We start from the raw sequence: 20,935 nt of genomic DNA, 5'->3' as shown, positions 1-20,935 counted from the left end.
CTAATTTCATAATTATTTTCTTCATTATAATAAAAAAGCAGCATTTCTAACATATCTGTAATCATTTACAATAAAAGTCAGCTTATTTAGAATGATATGAACTACAATATATTAAGTGTTTTTTCAAACCTTGCTGTTTTGTGAATAAATCTATTTAACACCCACGATCACAAAGCCCTATATCCGCTGGAGAACAAGTGTTATTCTTTAAATGGTGATAAGTATGATTGTCCATTGTGTGAGGTGTATTAGCAAGAGAGGATCAGATCTCACGCGGTTATTCCAGATTTGCTGCAAGCTCTTTGTTTACTTAATCAGTTGGAAAATGTAATCTATGCCTAGCTCCTCTTCTATACCCGCTTAACAATGGGGATACCACTGACGGATTTACTACCGAGTATATCTCAAAACACTCCGAACAATATAGCGACATAGTTTACAGGTGTATTACAGTAAGACCAAAGCTCCCATTTTTCATTGAATCGTCAAAAAGGGCAATAAATAGTAAAAATACCGGTAAAATAAGTTGTCAGTTTGCTGGTGTATATTTGGACACGTTTCTTAGGTTTCGTAATTCTTTATTACTAGCACAGAAAGCCATACATATACACTATCACGAAAATTAGAAATTCATTTCCTTAATTGCATATAATTTAGTAGTGTATTAATATTTTTGGAAATGGAAAGAAAAAACGTTCCCATTTTAAAATAGCGAACGTGCAGTAATAATCCAAAATTAAAAGAATAAAAAACTAAGAAGGATCCGAGGCATATTAGATGTAATCAAACCTGTGGTTTCAGAAGAGTAGGCCGTTTCAGCTTATGAGCGACTATCGTACATATCAAGGTAAAATGAATAATGTTATAACTAATTTTATACAGAACATAATATGTCAGACTATGGGATCAGCTTTTGTGACAGTTCCTCTGTATTCACTTTGATAGACTACATATAGATTTATTAATAATCTCATTAAACAGAGAGTCTGATCGTTCTACCGGTTATTGATAAGCGACATGTTTTATAGACAAATATTGAACAAACATGTGTAATGCGGATGGAATATGTTCTGAAGTGTCTATCATTCGTATCAATCCTATGATGTCCCTATACAGACATTTGATAATATTCTTAATCAATCGCTATAACTTGCAAATGTGATTTTACTATGTGCATCCTGTGTCTCGCTGTTTTTGTGTGTCTTTGCTCCTTTGATCATTTCTCTATGAATCCCGAAAGCAAATAGTAAAAGAAAAATATCCAAGTGTCGGACTTTGCAATCAAATATTTAGTTACACAAACATTACAAACACGCCTTAGTAAAATATTTCCGTCCATATTTGGCTTATACGACACTAATAAACTATGGACAACGTTATTTATACTGTAAGATGGTGGACGAAGTGCAAGGGTGACTGTTAATTCCCTATCTACAGGATACACAACTCCAACATTCTAACTAATAATTCTATAACGTTGATCACGGAATGGGTCATTGTATAAGGTCAGTCATCTGTTTATACCAATGTCAGCGTGAACAGATCAGCCGTCCTATAGTGTAAATCCGGGTTGATTAGTGGGCACTTATTCGATAACTGTTTGGTTTGGGTACAGCGAACACGTTTGGGTAGTTTAGTATTACGTAGAGGGATTTAAATGTTAATATGGACGGGTGGTGAGAGGCGGGGCAGCCTAAACCACTAGTGTGTGTACAGTAAACGCTCTAAAACACACTTATAAACTTAACCAGGATGAAGTTCTCTGACCCATACCACCTGTTAATAGTCTGTCGTCAGATACCTCGGATCTGTATGTGAAACAGCAGACCATATACATGAAGATTCTCCAAATTTCGATTTGTGAGTACACATAAGCTAATAACTCGTAGTAATGGTCATTTTTTATTTATTAATGTAATGTTATTGTTTATTTACCTATAAGAACGTACACACTTACCTGTTAATTGATGTTTTTGTGTTGATGGCGTCATCTTTGGCTTTGAACAGGATATATTGTAAGTTATTTAAATATTTCCTCGCGTTTATATTTATTTTCTATACGCTATTTACAAATGCCCTGTTTGCACAATCGTCGTTATTGTCCATAGTTTGGGATAGAGAAATGTTAAGGAGACACGATCAGACTATGGGACGCTTTACTTCTTATAAGCTTCAACATTAGAATTATTCACGGCAATTATATACTAAAAACCCCCGATAAACAATGCGTCAACAACTATCATCTTCCATTTTTATTCTATATCCCTTCATTTGTTTTACATATAAACTGTTATCAATATGATTACAATGTTTTCTGTCTTCTACATTTTACTCTTTTGTTGACGGCAAAATTAAGTATATGAACTTTCCGTCCATTATTCTACAACCTAATATCATCATACTTTACCACCATTCAGGTTCTGTATCACCATCTTTCCTTTTAATTAACCCACTTAACCACAAACAAACGTAGTTATAAAAACGTCCATATACACTACTCAACGTTTTCTTGTTATACGACCTACAATTATACATTATTAATGATGGTACGTTTTGTACTTTGTTTGCTTTTAAATACACAGAAATAGAGTCATTGATAAAAGTTATACTGGTTTTATTAACCCCGTCGACACCCATAAAATCTTCCATTCTCGTTATTATCTTCAGAATACCACAGGTCTATAGTCGATCTGATAAAAAATACGGTCATCATGCATGATATGTCATTGAGTTTATGCAAAACGATTATCTTTTGTTAACCAAAATAGCGTTGAAGATCATTGATTTTATGCGTATTTTATAGTCTTTTTGCTATGAAAAAATCTATGTTCAGGTTAGCGATCTATGGAGTATTGTGGCACAAGGGCCATCTTTATCAGAGGCAAGAATGAATATCAATAGTCACCTCTTTATACGTTTAAATATTTCTGATACAATCATGGATCATATTTATCATTCGGCGCCACTCTATTTTTAACATAGTCTTAGTTAAGAAAAGATCCTTGGAGAGGAATCATATTTTCACAATATATATCCAGCAGAGATATCAGACAAAATATATTAGTAATGCAGTTTATTTTCATTCGATTGCACATTGAGTCAAACACTCTTCTCACATATGGTCGAACAGTACAATACATTATTTACAGCATAGTTAATACTTGTGGTATAAGTGACACTCTTTACTTCTACTTAGCACTCAGTATTAAAGGAGTTGGATGACTGGATTGCCCGTTGTCAGTTTAATGTGATCGGATGTGTCTTTGTGGGCGTGCTTTAGTGATATAAAAAGCTCCTATTAATACAACCACGAATATACCGCAGCCTCCCAAAGCATACAGACATGTACATAGGCAACACATGGTATACGGAGACGCTGCCCCTATATAATCATTGCTGTTAATAGGATGTTAAATCTAGTAAAATAAATCTCCACCGTGTATCTTTCACTACAGAAAACTAGACTATCACAATTTTCACGAAACATTTATATTAACTAAAGCCACTTTTTATTGTCAGTAAGAGACTGATACCCATGCCATTTTGATACTATCTTTCAAAAACTGTCTTTCGACTTATCAATTGCAATATAAACTTAACCAACTTCTTTCCGCATGCAATTTAATTTCGCCGTGAATGAAATCTGCGTAAACGATCCCACTCAAAGTACAATCCAGCTTTTATGTGTAATTGCAAATCGCGAAATTGAATCGGTGTGGATAAGCCGTTGAACACGAATCGCGAAAATGAGTCGCAACGAAAATCATTAAGCTAACAGTAAGTCTGTGATGCTCTTTCATTACCGAAATACGGCCGTAGATGGTTATATACTAGTCCGCTAAACTTGCCTGTATTATTGGGCTTTAAAAAAAAGCTTGCCTATAAAAAAAAAACTAATAATATAGGCAGGTTTAGCGGACTAGTTTTGTACTAGTTAGCTCTGAAGACATGCCGGGTTTATACAAACACTTAACAAAACATCACAGAGTGTATATATATATTATCACTGAAAGTAGGGCATGAGATATAGTTAGCGGGGTACCTGCCGTCGGACGTGTGTAATTTAGATTCAGCCGATCATTGATAATGTTAAACCTTTTTATTGGAATGTGTTGCGGTACGTTAGCTGGGAGTGATTGGAATTCGTAATAATAGTTACTACACAAGTTCTGATCCTCGCTGTATTTTTCACTGAGATTCCCTAGTAACCTTTCAGTAGTTAAGATTCCGATCCCCCCTCTTCAATATCATAGAAGTATGAAGCAATCAGTCGGGCGTAATGTAAAGGGGATTTATTTGTGAGAAAATTGGCGTACCAAAACGTGCAGGTAGCTGTAATATCTTGTTTCAAATATGTGTACCTGTGTAAAAGTGTGTCTAATATATCAGTGGGTTTGGCTACTACAAGGAAGTGAAAATTCAAGTATGTGGTAATTTATCTTTAGGTAAATTTTGAGGTTTAACATTAAGATGCATGTACAGTACGTGTCACACGCCCATTATACGCGCACCGCACGGTGTGAGGTTAAACTGTCTAGGGATATTGATATTCTATTACTGATCTATAGTACAGCCACATAATTTCGGGAGGAAATATGTTTATTCAGCAAGTAATGTTTAAATGACACTGGTTGTTCATAGGATATTAAACTAAAACCACAAAAGGTAAGCGTAATTTATACCTATGAAATTCATTTTTATCCAGATTAAGACATTGTATTTCATCCAGATTTGATCGCCCGTAGGATGCCGTTCATGATCATTTTCTCTCATTTTCTCTAAGGTTACCACTTTAGGTCTGATGACAAGCAATAATAAACCATATTCCTTTTACATTTATCGGCTATATGCATGTTTGATTTTAGTAACTTTACAGCCTTAATTGTTCTTTTCTTTTATGCGAATTATGAACAATTTCATCATCTCTCTCGGCTAATATAAAACATATATATACTTCATTCCTTAGTGTATAAACTTATCTAGGACCTAGACTATTGTTATGATATCTACATTGTATATTGATATGAAGGTTACAGGAAATACAATGACATACAGATATAGGTAAATGTATGTGTCAAAATGAGATATACCTATCTAAGTATTAAATGAAATATTTTCCATAGTGAATATCCGTCCAAACTTTGTTTAATCATGTTAAGCAGAACAAACACCAGTTAAATTCTTTCTGTCGTGATAGACTTGTATGGTAATATTGTGTATTTCTGACATGCGAGACATACACAATCCTACCTTCAGGTGTTGTTATTCACATGCTTTGACATAATTCATTAACAGGATTTGACGTTGGGAATTTTCGTTTTAACGTTATGTGATTTCAAACCTCATTAAAAGGCTTGCTACGTTGAAAATTTCTTCTCAGAAGAAAATAATGGTATAAGTAAACCCTTTTCATTGGTGATCTTTAAGAGTGCAGACATGTCAATGTTTGATGTACACGGTATCCATTCTTACCTGTGCAATACGTCCCGTCTCATTAATCTATTATATTTTTTTTACCTGTAGAGAACATTAATCACCATTGGAAATTAAAAACAAAGGACGTAATGACCCCATATCAGACAATTAGAAATTGGTGTACATGTATACCGCAGGTATTAGGATGTACGATTTATCATTATGACATGTGTATATTTGAACAGACGACATTAAGCCAGAGCCTTAATTGAAACCTAGACAGTACACATTACATAAATGGTTCCTGTCATCCTTAAACATAATTCATTTGCCTTTGTCAGTATTTTCCTGGGACGTTTATGTTACGAACGTTTTGTCAATACTTAATTGGATAAGTTAGCTTCTGCTTTTGTTGTCATCGATTCTCTTCATTGAACATTTAGCCGTCATATTCCTGCTGATTCAATTGATCCTACATTTTAATTTGTTGCTTCAATTGCTAAATTTAGATATTGTAATTACTAGGATATTCTAACATTTTGTATGCTACCGACTTCTCTCCACATCTCCGTCCCATGGAAGGTATCACTAGGATTATTTTATACATTGTTTTCTCACCGGCGTGGCCGAACAATTTGTTTGTTTGTTTGTTTGATTAATTAACGTCCTATTAACAGCTATGGTCATGTAAGGACGGCCTCCCATGTATGCGGTGTGTTGCATATATATTGTGCGAGGTGCGTGTTTTGGGAGACTGCGGTATGTTCATGTTGTGTCTTCTTGTATAGTGGAACTGTTGCCCTTTTTATAGTGCTATATCACTGAAGCATGCCGCCGAAGACACCAAGCAACACACCCCACCCGGTCACATTATACTGACAACGGACGAACCAGTCGTCCCACTCCCTGTTTGATGAGCGCTAAGCAGGAGCAGAAACTACCACTTTTACAGACTTTGGTCTGTTTCGGCCAGGGGACAGAACCCAGAGCCTTCCTCACAGGGGCGAACGCTCAACTCATGGTCAAAAGTGAGGCGGTGCCAAGGGAGGCATTAGGAAAGATAAAGTCAGTTAGGAAGAAGAGAAAAGATAACATCCTAAATTTAGTCGCCTTTTACGATCATGCAATAGGGGCAGCAGGTACAATTCTAAGGCCCTACTGCATATATATTGATATTATATTGAACGCAAAATCATTCAATTTGAACAATTTTCTCTAACTTTCAGTTATACTTATTGCAAACAAATAAATCTTATTTATACTATAGCATTTATACCTGATACAACTATGCTTAAAACTATATCCTAATTCATTGTACTACTACCTTTAGCTATGACACGGAAAATTTGTTCATCTTAGTCTTCTGTATAATACCGGAACACATCTGATATTGATATTGTTGAATTCGTAATTTGACACATCAAGGCATGATATATATGACTGCTATATATAGTAAAGAGGACCACACCTCGCGCTGAGGTCTGTGGTTTATATTGGCATGTAATGCCAGTGATCGCCTGTTTCAATCAATGTATGATCCCAACCAGTCGTCATTTTCACTCACTGCATTTACTATATTAACGGTAATCGACTCGTGAGAGTGGAACACCACGAATAAATCCTTTTCAATAGATGTCAATGGGATCGATGTCTGAGTGAATGCAAATACCTTACATTAATCGGTTTGATCTTTTAAACCATACTCACAGAATCGTACATGAACGATTATTTGAATTCGGAAATCAATGACTACGTATCTGAACTTGATATTATTATTAAGGTGTTATTAACCAGATATAACGTAGCGGTTGTCGGAGGCCATCGTTGTGGTTGACCATCACTCCATTGTAATGCACCTGTCTACATTATGTCATGCTAGTCCATTGATATCTTATCGGTCAGTGGTAACGGATTTACCTTTCAACAAGATGGTCTAGGTTCAAGTCTTCCACCGGTTTAAATCGCCGTAATTGACGCGCTGGTTTGCGAAGGATGCTTCAGTTTTCTCCGACATTGGAACTCCCATGGCGACTTCAGCGGAAAAAAACGCCCTTGGTTCCTGCAGTGAAGCAAAATTCAAAAGATTTTACGAAACATTATGTGATGCATTTGTATAAAAACATTTGTTTCCTACACTAACCTACCTAACCGACATGAATATTGTCCTACTTTTTATCAGAAATACACTCCTACTCGGCATATAATAAGGTTATTAGCGTGTTTAAAACGTTAAAAACATAACGAGTTCAGATACAAATAAAAGTACTTTCTTATAGATACACCAATACCACAGGATCATGAAACAGTCTTAAACTTAATGCTTAGCTAATCAAAAATGTAACTTCATCAGTGATTGGTCAAGCCTAAACTTAAACAGTTTAAGACTTAATTGCTTTTCATGATCTTGGGACCGGGTATAATTTCTAACATGTTTTCAGCGATATTGTCCGTATATAATCGCGTTTGTAATTGAAAGAAATAGAGCACGTCCATTACGACATTACTTTGTAAGCTGATATCACCTTCTCTCTTCCTCTTTCTTTTCTTTGTGTGTTACAACGACAAGTGTAGTATGTTTATTTTAATATTACACAACGTGTTTGTCTCATGAAAATACCTTCACTATTGGTGTACTTTCTCCACAGTTTTCCTTTCTTTTTCCTGTTAAATGTTATTAAGACTTATAAAAGTGCATTTTTATTACCCTTGACCTGTTTTGCCTTTATAGGCTAGGTAAGTGTCGATAATAAAATGTTTGAATGCAACACGCGATCTCAATTTTTCAAATAAATTGATGTGCTTGATATTGTTTATTCAGAAGATAGAATAGCGTTTTAACGGAAACACATTGCCTCGGTCAAAGTTTGCACAGATACGCCACGCGGTCTTTCAATTACAGGATGTCTTATATATCGATATTTACATTTTCTTTTAAAGTTACTGGCATCATACAAATCGGATATAATGGAATCATTATTGTTGAAATTACCACTCTCCGATATAGAATTCTGGTCGTGAAGTGAATACTATCTATCAAGGTTCTATATATGTATAAATACAATTGTAGGTCACTAATGTTGAGCTCTATTCATAGCCAGTCCTAATCTATTTATCTCAGCAAAAAAATAAGGAAGAAAAACACGAGAGCATGTACAATATACTAGATCGAATTATACATTTTTGCATAATCATGGATCGTTTTTCAAATGTAAAATAGATTAGTTTTTTACAGGTATTTGAGCTTTAATTATATGTTTCACATAAAATTGTATATACTATTCTAATGATTCCATAAATTGGTCAGGAAATTATTTTATTTGCATACGTTTACATAAAGTTTTACGTTCTTTGTTTATTCTAGAAATGGTCTTAGTGGAGGCTCGTCGCTAAGGAGGTGAGAATGTTGCTAGGAAGAAGGAGGACCGCCCGTGTTTGTACTTACGGGGGTGTGCTGATGCTAGTCTTCGTCCTGTTTATTATGCTACAAGCTCTAGTAACACGGGACGATGTGTTGAACGACTTCGCGTCAGTGGGTAGCTCTAGAGTGTTTTCGTCTGACACAGGCCTATCCATCTTTGACTACCCCGCAGATGACCAGAGACTGGTCAACTATGTCCGTGATGTCCTCATCAAACAATACCATCGGTCATCGACAGAGCCTCCATACAATCTCACACTCGACAGGCTGAATTCGGACTATTCACGAGGACAGAGCAAGATCATCGATGAACATCTAAATAAAAAGGTAACAAGGAATATGTGCAATAATTTGGTATCTATATATACTGTCAATGAACATATTCTAGCGGTAATGTTAGTTTAGCACTTTCCATGCCAGTTACTTTAAACCTACTTTGTTTCGTCGCTACTAAATTTCGCGATTCCCTCGTAAAAAATCTTCGCGGAGATTACATTTCGCGGATTAAAATTGAACGGAGATTCCTTTCAATTTAATTCTGAAAGATATTGATATCGCGGAGATTGAAAATCGCGAATATTAATCGCACGCGAAAGAAAGTTTGTTTAGAGTATGCTGCGCTAAAATACGGTTGAGTCAATTGTATTATCTGTTTATCTTTTATACAAGTATAACGATGGCTACGTGAATTCATTATTTCCCAAACTCTTTCAGGACTGTGCTAATATATGATTGTGCCAGACTAAGTACGTGTACGGTTTATGTTTATATCGATATAGAAATCGTATTCTCTAATATGAAAAAGAGTTACGTTAGAAATGACCGCTATTTACATTAATGAAGAAATTATTATTTCTCAATCCCTATGTTGTTTTGATATTTACATCTATGTTCAATATTTGAGTAAAAGCCTTTTTTTGTTTTTTTATTAGCTACCGAAATGTGACATATACCGTTTTAACTTACATATTATGTTGTTACCTTTGCTTGAGTTATTAATAATAAAAAAATGATTCGTCTAAATTCCACTACTCCAAAATTGCCGTAATAAACAACACATATACGTTAAGGTCTTAAAATTATAATAGTTTGAAAAATGAAAACGCCTTTAAAGCCTTTCACATTTCAATGAACACATTAACTTAATGGCATCACGCGGTACAGGTTCGTTAGGCTGTTTGTAAAAATAGAAAAAAATACGTATATTGATATATCACTTTAAAGCGTCTGAAAGCATATGTATCATTAATTTTCATATAGTCATCTTTGATATGTGTCTACTTAAAAATCTAAATACTATAATACACAGCTATCGAATTCCTAATCTAGCCTACAAGATTCTCGTCCCTTCGCATACACTCTGCCATGGAGTGTAAACAAAGGGACGTAACTCTGATAGAGCAGAAACTAACAACGTCATTATCATTTATTCGGTTTCAAAGGAATCGGAACTACTGTTTTATGGCGTCATTAGAATTTTAACTACTGGGTTTAATGGTTTCATTATAATTTTAATGCATAAACGAAAATGTTAATAAATTTATTTCTCATCACTTTAAATAAGTGGAAATTCCGTTCTACCTCATGCGGTTGTTGATTTAAACTAAAGCGAGTACGAATGTGAAATAATCTGCGATTAAATCTCGATAGACTTCCTTATATCATGCCGAGAGCAGACGACAAGAGCAAAAACAATTCTAAAATAAAAATATTGAATGATGTCTCTCGGTCAGAAGTCAAACAAAACTGAAGCGACAGTCACGAGAAAGTTTCGCCTCACTGAAGCTGTGCAATATCATTTTCCGCTATTAGGTAAACGTGATATATGTTAATTGAAGTAGATATCCAAAGTGCTGTAGATAGATCAGATTGAATGCATTTCATAAGATGATTAGTTCAATCAGTCATCCATGAACCGGACAAAACTTACAATTTCATGTATTAATAAAATGTAATGATCATGTTCTGAAATATATAAAATCTTTGTGGTAACAAGGCACAGTAACTTTTAATGAATAATAGTGTAAAAAAATCAACGACCTGTCTTCACAAATATTGTTTACTTAATAAGTAGATATAAATTCAACGTGCCTTGCGCAGATCAGTAGAATTAATTTCATAAGATGATTTAATTCATTCACGCATCCATGAACAGGATAGCATATTACATTCTAGCCGTTTATTGAATATATCGTTTACATGATAATAGATAACGATAATGAACATCGTTTTTGTGAAATAAATCTTTACAGTAAACGGAGTAACTTTTTAATGAATTAAAATATAACAAAAATGGCGGTATTTTTTACCTGAATACACATTTGTTTGGTTGATTAAAAAGGGTATTTCTGCGGCTGGTAAGTAAAGTCTGTGTAAACTGTTAAACCATCACACCTTTCCGGAGCAAAATTTAAAGGTTTCTTAAAAACATTAATAACAAAAGAAAATATATATCGATGGCTTAAGATGAGGTTACAGCACCAAACATATGCAAGATTTCCTGTCTAATGTACGATAACTGTGGAGATTCATTTCGCTGTTTTGCCGTCTAGCGCAGTGATAGTCAACTACCGCGCGGCATTTAGGACGACGGCGGGAAACATAAAACGACCCGCGTTATGAAAATTAACATTTTATTTATTCTAATTAAACAGTTCTGAAGGTGATGATAAGTGTGCTAGTAAACGTATAGTTGTATAGTTAATAAATCCTGCGACTCTACAAAATTATTGATCTCGTTTTACATTCCTATTTCAAAAAATAAAAAGCCGTTTCGGAAAGGTAGTGGCCCTTTAAACATCACATACTTCACAAACAGAGGTTGACAATACCAGTTTACAGTCTCGGTAAGGATCCAGAGTAAGCTAAAACAGTCTAGTTATGACAGTATACTATGTCATCTAAGATTTGTCGTCATATTTGGTGACAATGCTCTTAGAACACCAAGGCTATCTGTCTTGACAACTCCTAAAAATATCATTTGTATAAATATTTTGTGGATGGTTTATCATTACACAACTATTTGTGTAAATATATCACAAAGCGTAATATGGTACCTTTAAATAGAATAATAATAATATAGGACATAAACTGCATTTTGAAACAGGATGATAATGTTAGGAATGAATGTTTTTGCCCAATTTGTAACTCTGGTGAAGTTGAAGCTACCAGTTACTTTTGTTTATAAATCCAGTTTTATAAGATATTCTATCAAAACGATTTACATCACATTATTGGAAACAACCATTAAAGATGCTCCACCGCCGACAGAGCATAAATGATATTCATCATTTGAACAATAATTGGCGTTTAATCGTGTATATATATGCCTAATTAGCACAAAAAATAACATAAAATAATTTAGTCCGCCTTTGGTGCATGCGCAATCATTACTTCATTCCATATAGGATACAGTGCCACGGATTTTTTTCGGGATGCAATTAATTATTTTTTCATATTTTTAACTTGAAGTAAAATAAGAAGCTCAAACTTTTCATTGGTGGTAATGGCGTAAAGTAAGTAACTTTTGTAACTGAAGAAAAATAATAAATCGTCTGTTCCTGTTTTTGATAGTGAAAAAATACCATTTGTCAGCGATGAAGCATCTTTAAGGTCCACAAATTTAAAAGAAGTAAACACATTTATGATGCTACTCAATACGGCTGTTTCGAGATCCTGAAAGCGACGTGAGTAAAGTACAATTTACTGGTTTTGATCCCACTATCCGATGATTATGACGACACCGTCTGACGTGATTTTTGTAACGTCATAACCACCGGAATGTATGACTAATCGACGGTAAATCGAACCCCTCATATTAAAGATGCTCCACCGCCGACAGAGCCTAAATGATATTCTTCATTTGATCAATAATTGGTGTTTAATCGTGTATATATATGCCTAATTAAAACAAAAAATAATATAAAATAATTTATTTCGCCTTTGGTGCATGCGCAATCAGTTCTTTATTCCATATAGGATATAGTGCCACGGAATTTTTTTCGGGATGCAATTAATTTTTTTTCATATTTTTAACTTGAATCAAGATTAGAAGCTCAAACTTTTTAACGGTGGTAATGGTGTAAAGTAAGTAACTTTTGTAACTGAAGAAAAATACTAAATCGTCTGCTCCAGTTTTTGATAGTGAATAATACCATTTGTCAGCGGTGGAGCATCTTTAAGGGAAAATATATTAATATAAAATGCTATCAGTCCATTCTCTTATTGTATAATTATTTTGTCTACTTTACAATGCTTTACTGCAGTGCCTGCCTGGTATAATATACTGTATTTGTCTATGCTAATGGGCTGTAAAACACTTACGTCAATAAATGATTTCAACTGTTCGTCAAGTCGTTCGAGTTATTCCCCTTCGAACTTCATATTTACCATGTTCCATAAACTAGCTAAAAAGAAATTATATTTACCCGTTATTGCTTTGTTTGCTTGATTTCAGAACGTGGGATTTTTTGTTGATGTGGGTGCAGGAGACGGGGAAAGTAACTCTGTAACTCTATTCTTTGAGAGGGAGAGGACTTATAATGGCCTTTTAATAGAACCCTACCCAGGTCGGTATAAGACTCTACTGACCAAACACAGGAAGGCACACACACTGCAAGCATGTCTGAGGGTAAGGTTTACAACTCTGCTGGAATATTATGTTTTAATTGCAATTTCTTCTGTATTCTAACTACATCTTTTGTGGAAAAAGACTTGAAAACAGCGCTTTGTTGTAAACACAAATATCCATGTATTTAAACAAAATTATACATAAACCTGCATTTGGGTATATATTCATTCCCATCAGGTCCTTGTTATTCTTGTTATCATTGCGAGTGGTTGATCAATAACAACCACTCACTTAACCATATAAGGGTGTTCGAGATGCCATATCATGTCTAAGATATGTATCTGAATCATTTACATGGAATTAAAACATGTCGCTATATCACAAATATGTCATCATCAAATGTTTGAAATTGAAAAAAAATCACACTCTATCTGACTTTATGTTTTACATAAAGAAAATTGTGTGTTGTCTTTGCTTGCTGTATATAAATAAAATATCACCGACCTTTAAGTATATAAATTAAATATCTTTTACCTTTAAGTAATCTGCTGAAAATGTTAGTAACGCACATGTTGTCAAGGTAACCAATTATAACGCACATGACCCTTTTTTTAACCCTTTCAACCCCTTGTCAATGGTGCTCATCATCATTAGAGGTTGTCAATACTGTTCTTACTATTGCAGACCAATAGAACAGGTAACGTGAAGGAGTATATGGCCGTCAAAGAGAGAGTGTCTACCGTAGTACCGTGTCTATGGCTGGAGACCATCCTCGCCGCCACAGGGCAGAAGGTCATAGACATCCTTAGTATCAACGTCCGAGACGAGGAGGAAGATATTGTCCGTATCATTCCATTTCATAAATTAGACATTAGAGTGGTATCTATAGAGTTCTCACACGATACTAACTCCTATATAGAAATCGTTAAATATATGGCAAAAATTGATTATGTTGCCATTCATCAAATTGTGTATCATCCGTTACATAAAGTAGACTTTGTCTTCGCGAAAAAAACAAAAGTGAAAAAATAATCAAGGAATATCCTATATCTGCGGATTGTGTAATTAATGCAATTGTAATGTAAGTTTGCTACTGTGTATATGTTGTCCTTAAAAATGTTCTTATATAAGATTGATGAAGATACATTTGTTGTTAGTTGCTTAGATAAATTTTTTGTTACTTGCTTAGAAACATTTGTTGTTAGTTGCTGAGATACATTTCTTGTTTAGTTTAGAATATTTTTCTGTGACTCTGTCCACCAGCTTGTTTTAGTGTCTATTGAATTTCGCGTTTTCATGGTGAACGACTGTTTCGTTGATAATTTACGCGATTCAAAGCCGTATGATTCTGCTGCACATTTTTTTCGAAACAGTTTTGCGGCTTTAAATTTCAAATTGACTGCGAAATTCAGTTTAACGCAAACAAAAGTTGATTTACAGTAAAATTGTGTTGATAAAGTATATTTATATTGGTGCTCACACAAACAAAATTATCCCGCCTCAGACAAGAATCTTGTATTCGTTTTGGTTAAAATGACGTCACGTGGTATCCAAGACATAGTCGTATCAGGTTAGTAGAAATCGTATCAGGTTTGGACGATAGAGCTATCGTTCTTTGCCCCTAACGTCATTAGCAACAAGATGGCGGTCAAGTAACGCTTCGCGACGACGGCACTCAAAAAAGATGGAAATAAAGTGTTTGAATGATGTCGCTGATGACCGCTTTCAAAGTATAAAAGGAGAAGGTCGGTGTGGTATGTACATAGCGTTAAATACGGTCTCTCTCAGCCGACGAAGCATGCTTCTTTGGCTCAGTCGGTAGAGCCGTAGATTTCCACGCCGGAGACCCGGGTTCGATTCCTGGTTGGGACACTCGACAGGAATGTGTATTTTCCCTGTTTTTCTACATTGGCGCCCAACTAAATAACCCAGCGAAGGTGGTTAAAGAGTCTCGGGTTGAAATTTATGAAATCTGAAGAAAAACAGGGTGAGTAGTGTAAAAGGAGCGGATCGGTGTGTATGTACATAGCGTTAAATACGGTCTCTGTCACTCAGCTGACGGAGCATGCTTCTTTGGCTCAGTCGGTAGAGCCGTAGATTTCCACGCCGGAGACCCGGGTTCGATTCCTGGTCGGGGCACTCGACAGGAATGTGTATTTTTCCCTGTTCTTCTACAAAAGCAAACCGAAATCGGCAACACTTATTTAGGATTATTTAACAGAAATTGACCATGTCAACGCATTTGAGTCTTCAATGAGGTGAAAATTGTTTTAAGTTATGAGTCTTTTGGTTTCCATACTCGGTACATAATGCATTTTGCAGTTAATTTATTGAAAGGGTCTTCGACGGGATCAATTCGTTACACAGTTTGTTAGTGATCTAATACGGAAAAATATTGGATGTAACCAGTTTTGATACGAAAAAGACAATATAGAGTTCACTTGCTCATGAGTAGTGAAAAACAAAATTTGTGTTTATTAATTTTCTTGAATAGTGTCTTTGTAAGGTTTCTTTGTTTTTTCTCTTCGTCCAAATCATGATATATTTTGAAAGAAATTATAAATATGATTTTTTAAGAAACAAACATTTTGTACTTGCCCATAAGCAATCATTCCGGCTATTTGTGATACAAACTTTTCGTTCTTTTTGAGTAACTATCGATCATCACGCCGTTTGTTTATCAAACGACATATAATAAGAAAACATCGTTATAATGTGACTTAGCGATAAGTAACTGCTAAGAAAGTTGTCTAAAAATTAAATTCCAGTCGTGTACAGAATCACGTATCTGGGCGATCTGTTAAGATTTAGACTACCGAAAGCGTCACAGAATAGGCATCACAAGATGTAACGATGTTAAAACGTGATGGAAGAACTAACTTCAATGTATGACATAACAATTAATTGTTAGTATAGTTGCAAGTATATATTGTTTGTGTGAATTACATATATTATGCACTTATAAACATTGTATCTTTATCGTGTCATAAGCCTAAATAGTTAATGTATTCTACCATAACACCTCTAACTTTTAACGACTTGATTTACCTGTTTTCTGGTATAAGTCGTTTGTCGATGTTTTTTCATCAGCATATGATCAACGGAGAGTTGATCTCGATGAAGTTGTTACATGTTTCTTAAAGAAACGGTGCTAAAGAAGTGTCTTTTCTCACTTTTACCATACCCATATACTCTTGTGCATGTACCTACGCATCTCGATTGGGGCTATTGATGTAGTCGAAATAACTTCCGGGATCGAAATATATTTACAAAAGCAATCCCTATATGGCCATCAATATCTATAGAACACCAGACACGTTCGATAAGATAATTATCTTGAAATAAAATCAATATTTATGTTATTGGTGAAACTGAAATTACGTCGTTGAATCGCTATCCTCTGGTTACATTTATTATAGCGATCCCTTAACTCGCCTAATGGTAGGTTGTAGATTATGATGAGTTCGCGTTTCATGTTACGTCTAGGACATGTCTTGTATCTCGAGTGATTAACTTTTCTTTACTTAGAGCAGCAGAGAATCACTTCTCACCAGGCGATTTTTAACCCACCCACACACACACACGTGTATATATGTATATACATATCAGAATAATATCGAACAATACGTAGACGTAAGCATTTGGCGCTTTCATTTTAAAAGCTTTAAGATGCTTATAATGCCTAGATACACTGTTACAAGTCAGTAATCTATGACGTTATAACAAGGCGTTTTATGACGTCATAATTGAATAGGAGATAAATAATTCAATAACATCTTCAGAATATAGTTTATTAAAAGGAAATATGTTAAAATTCCTTCACTCCGCAAATGTCCAAATGTTCGCACAATTTAATTTTTGTACTCTGGAGATTGAATGTGCTGTTTGTGCATTCTAACCCGAGCTTTTAATGTTGTACCAGTTTCTCAGATATATTATAGTACTAAAGTACTCGTTGAAACCTGGACACGATATACAGTATATTAATTTTTTTATTCACAAGTCATATTCGCGTTCATAATAACACTGGTCACAACCAATAATCCACGAAATAAAAAATATTTCTTCTATAGTGTACCAAATGCTTAAAGATGCTCCACCGCCGACAGAGCATAAATGATATTAATCTCTTGAACAAAAATTGGTGTTTAATTGTGTATATATATGTTCAATTAACACAAAAAATAATATAAAATTAATTATTTTGCCCTTAGTGCATGCGCAATCAGTACTTAATTTCATATAGGATATAGTGCTACGGAATTTTTTCGGGATGCAATTAATTATTTTTTGTAACTTTAACTTGAAGTAAAATTAGAAGCTCAAACTTTTCAATGGTGGTAATGGTGTAAAGTAAGTAACTTTTGTAACTGAAGAAAAATACTAAATCGTCTGCTCGTGTTTTTGATAGTGAAAAAATATCATTTGTCAGCGGTGGAGCATCTTTAACATACTAAAACATTATGAAACCATGAGAGAAATTTTAGAGAAAACAAAAGATAACCTAAAAACTTGAAGAGGCCTATTATGCAGATCAAACTTTGAAAAACATACTCAGCATAAGGTAAAAAATGTGGACATCCATGATGTGGAACCTGTCAGTATCTAGTTGAAGGAGGATCACAATTATTTACAGGCACCATATTCACTGTGAATGCGAATATGAGTAGTGAATCAATTAATTTGATATATACTGTATATCATGCCCAGGTTACAACGAGTACTACATTGGAGAAACTAAACGAACATTTGGAAATTTGCGGACGGTAGGGTATATTTATTTTATTATCTATATTCTTTTAAAAACAAAGTTTGAATAGCCCAGTATAATTTGTAATTTTTATAGTGGTTATCGGAATCCATCATTGTTCAAGATCGCTTTGCGCTAAAAATTGAATGCGCCAAAAATGTATTTTCAGTTGATATGCTCTTTGTTGAGTCAAATAAATATCTTGAAGCTGTTTCCGTTGAAATGTATTAAACTGTATTAGATATTAACAATTTTGAAGTTGTGTATTATTTTTTGGTCATTTTGTTATGTATTTTGTTTTGCTCATTTTCTGTTGATCCAGTATTTATGGATTAACTTGAATAGATTTTTTATGTTATGGCAATAGAACACAAAGAATTTTTCATACATGTTTTCTGACACAATATCAGAATATGATGAAACACTTAAAACTATTACGTCAATTCTCGCAGAGTAATTTAGATAAGGATATAGAGGCGCCATTTACTTAAAATACAAGCGTACTCTAAATAACTCTCGAAGCGCTTTATGGAACAACCAACTAAACATGGAACAACCAACTAAACGAAATAAACACCTTCAAAATGGCCCCGTGTGTATAAGAATGAGCCCAGGATAAAATTTAACTGATAAACTGCTGATTAGCTGACTAATTATGAAATTCAAAAGTAATTTTTTTTTACAAGTAATTATTCTAGATAACCATGATATGAATTTGGAAATTCAGATAGAGATTTAGGTTCATAATATCAATTCAGATAATGAATAGGTAAAAATGCGCATGATTCCAACATAATGAATAGGTAAAAATGCGCATGATTCCAACATGGCTACCTTGGTTGGAGTTTGAGCTGAAGGACGCAAACTTCTTTTTTTTCTATCTAGTGTTATATGAGAACTAAGACTTTAATTATAGAACACAATTGCTTACTAATATTCCTTAATTTTAATAATACATTACAAAACTTTAACAAATTTTAACACCGTGGTTTATGTAAAATTATTGGTTGTTCTTTTTATGATGAGAGTACACTCAGATATTTGTATTCTGTCTCCATAACATAGAATATGTTGAAACCAATCCATCCTTATAATTCCATTTACTAAAGAAAATCTCGTCAGAATTCCAAATTCATTTTGGGACTCTGTTTCTATGAAATCACTACGCCGTTGTCACTCAGAAGCGACGTTACAAATAGTAAAAGCTAAATTGAATTATATCGCCATGTGATGAAAATTTATAAAAACTAGCCGACTACGAAAAATATCACTAGCACTTATATTATAAACAAACAAAAAAATATGCATTTCCAGGGTTGAAGTTACAACCGCAAACATTCAAATTTATGTTAACAATACAGGTTAATTTCGCTGTTTTGTGGCTTGGTGATAAATAGCTACTGCGGGGCAATTAAGACGACACACGTAATGGGAATTTATGTTTTATGTTTAAAATTGTTTTGATAAGTGAAATATTAATGGTAAGTTGATATCTGTTTGGACAAATTTATCAAACTCGTTTTACAGATACATTTTAAAATTCAAATCTGTTTTGGTTAAGGAATGTAACGTAAAAATTTTGGTCATACCCTTGAAACAGAATTCTGTACTTTTAGCAATAGCCCTGTATAATTAACACCATTGATGAGCTTGCCACATCCTACAAAGACAAGACAAGCTCCATGAAGTCTCATAGATTTCAATTTCTCTCAAATATGTTATAATATGGAATATGAAGACATACAAGCTTAAGTCTTGTTGTGCGAAATAATAAAGTATCTTTTTATTCTGCCAAAGCACTGTCGTCATAACGACGTTCCACATTCAAGACATTGATTCGTCAACAGAACGTCACTACGATTTCGAATTATCCATCCTGTTTAGATACACTGATTATCAATCTCAAATAGGGTTCAATGTAGTCCAAAGACTCAGGAAATATCAATAAGCTATGGGATATATCGATGTCTAGTTAATATGATCCTTAGCTAATACGGTTACAGTTCTCGGCAGATAGAATCCTTTCGGTGTTAGTATTGCCAGAGCGATAATATAATTCATTGCATAACGCGCACCATTGGATATGCTAGAACACCATTGCATCTCAAACATGAGAACCGACACTCGATATCTGTATTGACCTATCGGTAAGGTTGAAACAACAGCTATAAACTTTTACGACAAAAAGGGAAAAGTCACGCAATATAAAACAGTCATAACATTCAGCATGAAAACATTTTATCACTTCTTAAAATGTCTGTTTCTATTGAAAGTGTCTATTGTAATGATGATTATAGAATGATAGAAAATACTTTTTCATAAACAAGAACCATAGTGTTTTAGCTCGCCTAGCTCGACGTTTTAACATGGAATGTAACCTAACACTGCCACCAAGAAATATTCGTGCGTAGGGGACAGGAACAGTGTTTGAATTTTTCTTAGCTATATCCGCCTGGTGAAGGAGAGGGGCCGTTTAATCACTTATTTTAATACAGCTCTGAATGGAGTAACTAAATATGTGTAAAAACATTCCAGGGGGACCGAGTCTCTAAATAAGGAAGTTTGAGGTACTTATAAGTAACCTCCCGAGTAACGATAGAACGCCGCATAAGATATCTTTAGACACCCACGTTTACGTGTTCTGATTTCATGTAGTTTTAATTATGCATTTCGTCTGTGAAGATATGAACAAAATCAAGTGAAGAATATGTTACTTAGGTACATTTATATCGGTGTTTAGTTTTCAAAAGTTCCACTTTTGCTTCTAAAAACATAAAGGGAC

General features: G+C 34.3%; 1 protein-coding gene across 2 annotated transcripts; it reads left to right on the top strand.

Annotated features, from left to right (window-relative positions):
* Positions 1–1,674: 1,674 nt before the first annotated feature.
* LOC138307684 (uncharacterized) lies at positions 1,675–18,404 on the top strand. Of its 2 annotated transcripts, none has more exons than XM_069248518.1 (4): positions 1,675–1,860; positions 8,777–9,160; positions 13,290–13,463; positions 14,088–18,404. In XM_069248518.1, the coding sequence occupies exons 2-4, from the start codon at positions 8,816–8,818 to the stop codon at positions 14,433–14,435; spliced, it is 867 nt and encodes a 288-aa protein (XP_069104619.1). In that variant the 5' UTR covers positions 1,675–1,860; positions 8,777–8,815; the 3' UTR covers positions 14,436–18,404. The 2 variants fall into 2 exon arrangements, with proteins under 2 accessions (XP_069104619.1, XP_069104620.1); XM_069248519.1 differs by lacking the exon at positions 1,675–1,860 and adding an exon at positions 4,434–4,665.
* Positions 18,405–20,935: the final 2,531 nt, after the last annotated feature.

The sequence above is a fragment of the Argopecten irradians genome, chromosome 14, assembly GCF_041381155.1.
Source record: "Argopecten irradians isolate NY chromosome 14, Ai_NY, whole genome shotgun sequence".
Classification (NCBI taxonomy): Eukaryota; Metazoa; Mollusca; class Bivalvia; order Pectinida; family Pectinidae; genus Argopecten; species Argopecten irradians.
Note: the sequence above shows the minus strand (reverse complement) of the source record. Positions and strands in the feature narration are given on the sequence as shown.

Bases quoted from the DNA above. Each gene is read 5' to 3' on its own strand.
- LOC138307684 (XM_069248518.1), top strand. From the start codon at position 8,816: ATGTTGCTAGGAAGAAGGAGGACCGCCCGTGTTTGTACTTACGGGGGT. The intron at 9,161-13,289 runs GTAACAAGGAAT...GCTTGATTTCAG, and splicing joins ATGAACATCTAAATAAAAAG to AACGTGGGATTTTTTGTTGA. The intron at 13,464-14,087 runs GTAAGGTTTACA...TTACTATTGCAG, and splicing joins CACTGCAAGCATGTCTGAGG to ACCAATAGAACAGGTAACGT.